Here is a 6,235-nt window from a genome sequence, read left to right as displayed (position 1 = left end):
ACTATGGTGTGCACAGAAGTCCAACAACAAAACACCGCTCAGGTTCAGGTCAGGGAGGCCATTCCTACCAATCACGCCCCTCCAGGTGTCACTGTCATTGCCTACGTGGGCATTGAAGTCCCCCAGGAGGATGACGGAGTCCCCTGTATGGGTACTTTCCAGTACCTCTTCAAGAGACACCAAGAAGGCCGGGTACGCCAAAACTACAGTCAGAGACCTGTCCCCCACCCAAAAGCAAAGGGACACGACCCTCTCGTCCACCGGTGTGAACTCCAACACTTGGCGGCTTAGCTGGGGGCTCATGAGCAAGCCCACCCCGGTCCACCGCCTCTCACCATGGGCAACTCCACAGAAAGTCCAGCCTCTATTGAGGGACTGAGTTTCAGAGCCCAGGCTGACGTAACAGGATTTCTGTTTTTGTGTCTCATGAAGGGGTTCTGAGGATATTGGAGAAATATGTAAATTTTAATTATTCCCCCAAACTTCATTATAGAAGTGGAGCAGTATCTTAAATATTCTATGATTACTAGCTAGCCTGGCAATAGGCCTGTCCAAAGAGGAATGTTTTAAGCCTAATTTGAATGTAGACACTGTGCTAACCTCTGTGACATGAGCTGGGAGCTTATTCCATAACACAGGGGCTTGGAGGCAGAAGGCTCTACCTCCAACTGTACTTTTAGAAATTCTAGAGACTCCGTAGCTAACTGGAGTACAATGAGAGGACTGTCCATTTACATTAACAAACTGGTATCTATCAGATAAATATGATTCAAACCACTGGAGGGCAGATCCCCTGATCCCTATGTCATGCTCTAGTCTCTGGAGTAAGATGCTGTGGTCGATGGTATCTAAGGCTGTGCTGAGGTCTAACAGGACCAGAATAGAGATTAGTCCCTTTTCTGAAGCCAATAGCAAGTCATTAGTAACTCTGACCAGTGCAGTTTCAGTGCTATGGTGAGGTCTGAACCCTGACTGAAAATCTTCAAAATGATTGTTGTCCTGTAGGTGGCACTGTAACTGCTTAACTACATACAACTACAATTTATATACTGAGGAAATAAACAAGTGTAGTATACTCAAAAATATTTGACATAGCTGTTGTGGCTTCTGCATTCTCACGCGTCACTCTATATTGCCTCAGCATTGAGGAAGCTATTTCATTTAAGTACATCATCCTGCTGAACAAATGCAACATTTATCCTAAAAGACATAAAATGATTAATTTAAAATAGGAGTCAGAGAGGAAAGGGGGAGGCAAAAAGCCTAAAACTATTAAAAATATTAATACACTATTCCACAAACTTAATTATAACACCACGTTTAATACCTTTTGGAAATATTCAGTACAATAAAACATCATTTGAGCAGGGAAAACGGGGCTGAGTGAGTGCAAGAATCTGTCAACAGCTGGAAGCTGGGCGCTCATCAGAGGCATCAAAAAAGATTGTCCTGCTCTGTTAAACTAAACCACTGGACTGATTTAGCACCCAAGTTAAAGTTAAAGTTAAAGTCCCACTATTTGTCACGCACCTAGGTGTGTGAAATTTGTTCTCCGCATTTGACCCATCCCCTGGGGGAGCGGTGAGCTGCAGACACAGCCGCGCTCGGGAACCATTTGGTGGTTTAACCCCCCAGTCCAACTCCTAAGTGCTGAGTGCCAAGCAGGGAGGCACTGGGTCCCATTTTTAGAGTCTTTGGTATGACTCGGCCGGGATTTGAACCCACGACCTTCCAATCTCAGGGCGGACACTCTACCACAAGGCCACTGAGCTGGTAAATCACAGTAATGTAACAGAGAGGATCCGGTCATTCAAAATGAAAGATTTCTTCTAGATTAAAGATTGTTTAGACTCATAATACAACTAAATAAAACCTTTCAAATTGACGCCAAACCTACCCATGGTGAATTTTACCCACAATATCAATATCAAACCTGCCCAGCTGGGTGGAAAACCACCAAATCTGGCAATACTGCTGGTTGATGCACTTCCTAAAAACAGTTTGTAGCTGTATCAGTCATGTGACTTTTCCTATATGCACACCGACACGTGAGCCGTCAGTGTTTCCAGACCTTCACTAGCTCTCAGTAATGGGAGGAGAAAGGGGTGAGGTCAGTCTACTTCACTGGTCCCGCCCACAACTAATGAACTACTGCCACTCCTGCAGAAACTATGTCCTCCAAAATTACTTTTTTCTTGCCTGAAAAATGGCATAATCACAATGAAAAGACCACTGGGAATGGTCTTACAACAGGTCAAAAAGATTGCTGGAGTGGGGCTTTTCACATCAGCCTGGCTTCATTACCAGCTGCCGTCAGTGCTCACTTCTCCTTCTGCTGTCTGTAGATGGTCCACCGACTGTTCTCCGTGGATGTGGTCATGGCTTTGCTGGAGCAGCCAGAGAGAAGGCTGGAGGAGTGTCAGGATCCGGAGCTCGCCACCTTTCTGCCACAGAAGTTTTTGATCCAGGATCTGCTGTTTGCTCGAAGGATGGATGACTCTCCCACCGTCCAAGGCCACGCCCTTTCTTGCCTGGCTCAGTGTTTAGAACTGCCCTCACTCAATGTCACCAGGGCCGTCCACAACCTCTTTTCTACCAGTAAGAGCATTCTTACAATCAGCAGTATAATCTAGAATAAGAAACCTGGACGCTTTGAATTAAAAGTATTGTTTTATTAGTGACTCATCCTCTAGCAGAATAAAATCCAGGAAAAAAAAGTTTAAATAAATGGAGGCAAAGGGGATTTATTAAGAATTAACATTAACAGTTCTTCCATGAATTTACTTGAGGTGTTCACTGTCTGAACGCAAAGGAGAATAACACAATGTATTGACGATATTTGGAGTTTATTTAGTATTCATCAATATTACGAAAATCTTCCTTATTACCTAATTGTATTGAACCTCTATCCCCGGGCTTACACCGCTAGCGTCAAGGCTTCGTTGCGTCGCGGGAGTGGACTAGCTACAGCCGATGGCTTACACTGGCTGCTGCTCCAGCTACAGCCTGTGAAAGCTCAGCCCAGACAGAGTAGTGCTGGATCTCTATGATCAGCTTCTCGTTGTCCATGGTTATGACTGACAACGCTGTGCTGCAACACACTTTGAGTAACCCGAAAATTACGTAATGTTTACGACACGCTGAAAACATTGACTGTAAAAATAATGGACTAATCGAGCCATGAGGTCCCCCATTGGAAATGCATTACCTCCACTCCTCGTGAAAGTAGACCACCGCTTTTACCGTCACTTCCTGAAACGGCTATCGCCATGTTGCAAACGTCTGCAACCCATCTTCAGTGACAAGTCATTGTTCAAGCCTTTGAGGGAGAACCATTCCAACATTTGATTCTGTCGGCAGTCCTTTGGGATTTACTTACATTTATTCCATTTTGTCCAGATAAAAGGAGCATTTGGGTGATGCCGCTGCAGAACACCCACCCCCACCCCCCCGCGCGCTGCAGCTGCAGCTTGTTACTTCAAATGCGCTGGCACGTTACAGTCTGATCAGATGCACGCGAGAAGCACGTTCAGTGGTATTTAAAATAAATAACCATTCTAACAAGTGAACAGATGGATCTTTTTCTCTGTTTGAAAATACAACAACATACATTGAAGTTTGTCTCGCACTCCTCAGACGGCTGCGTCTAATTCAGGCTGCAAGCTGGAAAAGTGCGGCGAAGACGAAACTTTGGTTGGTGATTTTATGCTCATATATGCTATTTATAATTTATAAGCTACAATCAAAACAGTGAAAAAAAGACAAACGAACGTTAAACAAACAAAAAAGTCCAAATCACATAACCTCAGAGTGAAATCTATTTCTACAGAGTAAATCCTCATCTAAAAATGTCGACAGCATGCTCCTCTTGTTGTTTTAAACTGCTGCATCGGTACATTCCATTGAGGAAAACAACAGTAGGACAATGATTGGTACATTGTTGAATTGTAAAGTAGGTGTTAAAAGGTCTTCACGGACCCATTGATGAAGTCTGCTCCCATTGGCTACCCGTCTGTCAATCAAACCCCCCAGACGTTCGACGTCAGACCCACAAACGGTTATTGAGCCATCTGATTGGTCAATTTATAACTCTAATAACTTGTGATAATGGAAAAAAACTTTAAAAAAAAAAATTAGGATTAGAAAAAAGAAGTTAAGCAGAAAGCAGCAGAGGAAGAATGATTATTCTGACATATAAAATGACTGAGAAATAACTGTCTGTTTCTCAATGTAAGTCAATGGGACTTTGGCCTTTTTATAACCCAGTGGTACTTCCTATATGGAACACGGAAGTAGGGGGGCTTGTTCAGTCCAGTAATTCTTATATACAGTCTATGGCTGAAACCGGCGAATTCAGCGAAAAGTTCGTTTTATTTTGAAAATATACCGCATGCACTTTAAATTCGCTCGCGTGGTTTCCGGTTTAAGACGTGAATCGCCCCAACTTCACAGAAAGTGATGACGATCAGCTGCGGCGTCCGTCAAAATTTGAACCAAACGAAAAGGATTCGCAGCGACGCAGAGGTCAGTCCGCAGACGCAGGACGTTAACACCTGCAGTGGAAGTTCCTCTCGCACTTTTAATGTTACGAAAAGACTACGGCGCACGCAACGGAGCCGTGATGCTGGCGGTGTAAGCGCAGGGTAAGGCAGACTCATACAAATTTATCTTACAAATAAGAAATGTTTTGCTTCCACACCTTTGCAGTGCTTTTTTCATGTGGCTTTCACAGTTTGGTCATTTTCTTATAGTTTTTGGTTCATTGTAAAGAGCACTTAGACAAACTGAAATAACATGGTCATTTTTTGTTGTTGTCTTTATCCTTTGGCTAAATCAGCCTTTCTTTATCCTCTGTTTTCAGCTGGGACTCAGACGGGACTGGACAGTGAACTCACTGGAGGTGCATTTGTTTTTCTTTGTTGCTTTACTGTTGTTACTGTCCCAATAAGCACACCAGCCTCAGTCTAGGGGGAAGACAAAAAAGGAGCCATAGCATGAAGCTGGACACCAAGAATATGACAAACAGTTTTATTCAAGAAAAAAAGAAACTGTGTCCTTTGAAGAGACAAAATGAAATGATTAGTGTGCTGTCAAAAACAGAAATTCAAAACAAAGGGAACCTTGGCCAAACAGAAAATAAATCAGGGAGACTACTGACCCAGCCACAATGACCGTCGGAGTCAGTAGCTCCCTGTTAAGGCTGCCTAATATGATTTAACTAACAAAAAGAAACAAAGCAAGCCTGTAAATCAAGACTGCCAAGGCCAAAACCCAGCAGTGTAAGACTGCTGAGGAAATAAAGGGGGGGAAGGGACCAAGAACCAAACAAACCAGCACAACTCAAAGACCTGCTATGCTCAGCCTCCTGGTTGATGGCCTCCGCTGTTTTCTTTTGTTTTTTTTTTTTCTTTTCCAAAATATTTTATTGACATATTCATACATAATACATCTTTGAGATGCATTTAACTGTTTTTGTCTTTACAAAATTCAGCATGACATCAAATAAGGTAAATGGAACAGACCCCCCACCCCCCAGGCCCTCTTTATCTTGGTGCGTGACTGACAGCATAATGGAAGAATAAAACAATATGTTTTTTAAATCAAACACTTCTAAATGGAAAATGTGAAAGTAAGGCTTCCCAAGGTTTATTTTGCGGAAAAGAGGGAAAATTGGGGAAGAAAACTGAAATTAAATTACGAATCTGAAAATAACGAAGCAGGTGTGTACCAGGGAGATTATGCTTTGAGGCCAGACTAATAAAGCTTGCAAAAACACCATCTTTAAATTGCTTAATACCTTGGTCTTGCCATATATTAAATACAGGGTCGAATAGAGATAGAGGAAATAGGTGGTTTTTGCTCAAAGGACCCAAAGGGGAAGCTATCACCCATCCAAAACGCTGTCTAAAATGAAACCAAATCTTAAGTGTATTAAGGACCACTTGGTTGTCCATGTATAATACAGGTTTTTTAGGCAAAGATGAATAGAGCAGAGCAAGTATGGAGGTCCCAGTGCATGATGATGATTCCATTTTACACCATGGAAAGCAGGGGGACTTTAACCAATAACAAATCTTTTGGACATGAGCAGCCCACTAATAGGCCTGAAATTTGTGTAATGCCAGACCTCCACTAAGTCTACACCTTTGTAGCAGAGTTTTACGAATTCTCTCTGGTTTTCCAGCCCATATAAAAGCACCAATATTCATTTTGACAGTACTTTCCCAATCAACGA

General features: G+C 42.8%; 1 protein-coding gene across 1 annotated transcript in view; it reads left to right on the top strand.

Annotated features, from left to right (window-relative positions):
* Positions 1 to 2,345: 2,345 nt before the first annotated feature.
* LOC112144626 (condensin-2 complex subunit D3) overlaps positions 2,346 to 6,235 on the top strand; it is a gene marked incomplete at its 5' end in the record, with an annotated part of 44,311 nt that continues 40,421 nt past the window's right edge. The window contains 2 exon segments of the mRNA XM_024269252.1: positions 2,346 to 2,598; positions 4,862 to 4,900. Of these exon segments, the coding sequence (XP_024125020.1) occupies positions 2,346 to 2,598; positions 4,862 to 4,900 (292 nt within the window).

Source organism: Oryzias melastigma, linkage group LG5 (genome assembly GCF_002922805.2).
Source record: "Oryzias melastigma strain HK-1 linkage group LG5, ASM292280v2, whole genome shotgun sequence".
Classification (NCBI taxonomy): Eukaryota; Metazoa; Chordata; class Actinopteri; order Beloniformes; family Adrianichthyidae; genus Oryzias; species Oryzias melastigma.
This window is presented reverse-complemented; position numbering and strand designations above follow the sequence as displayed.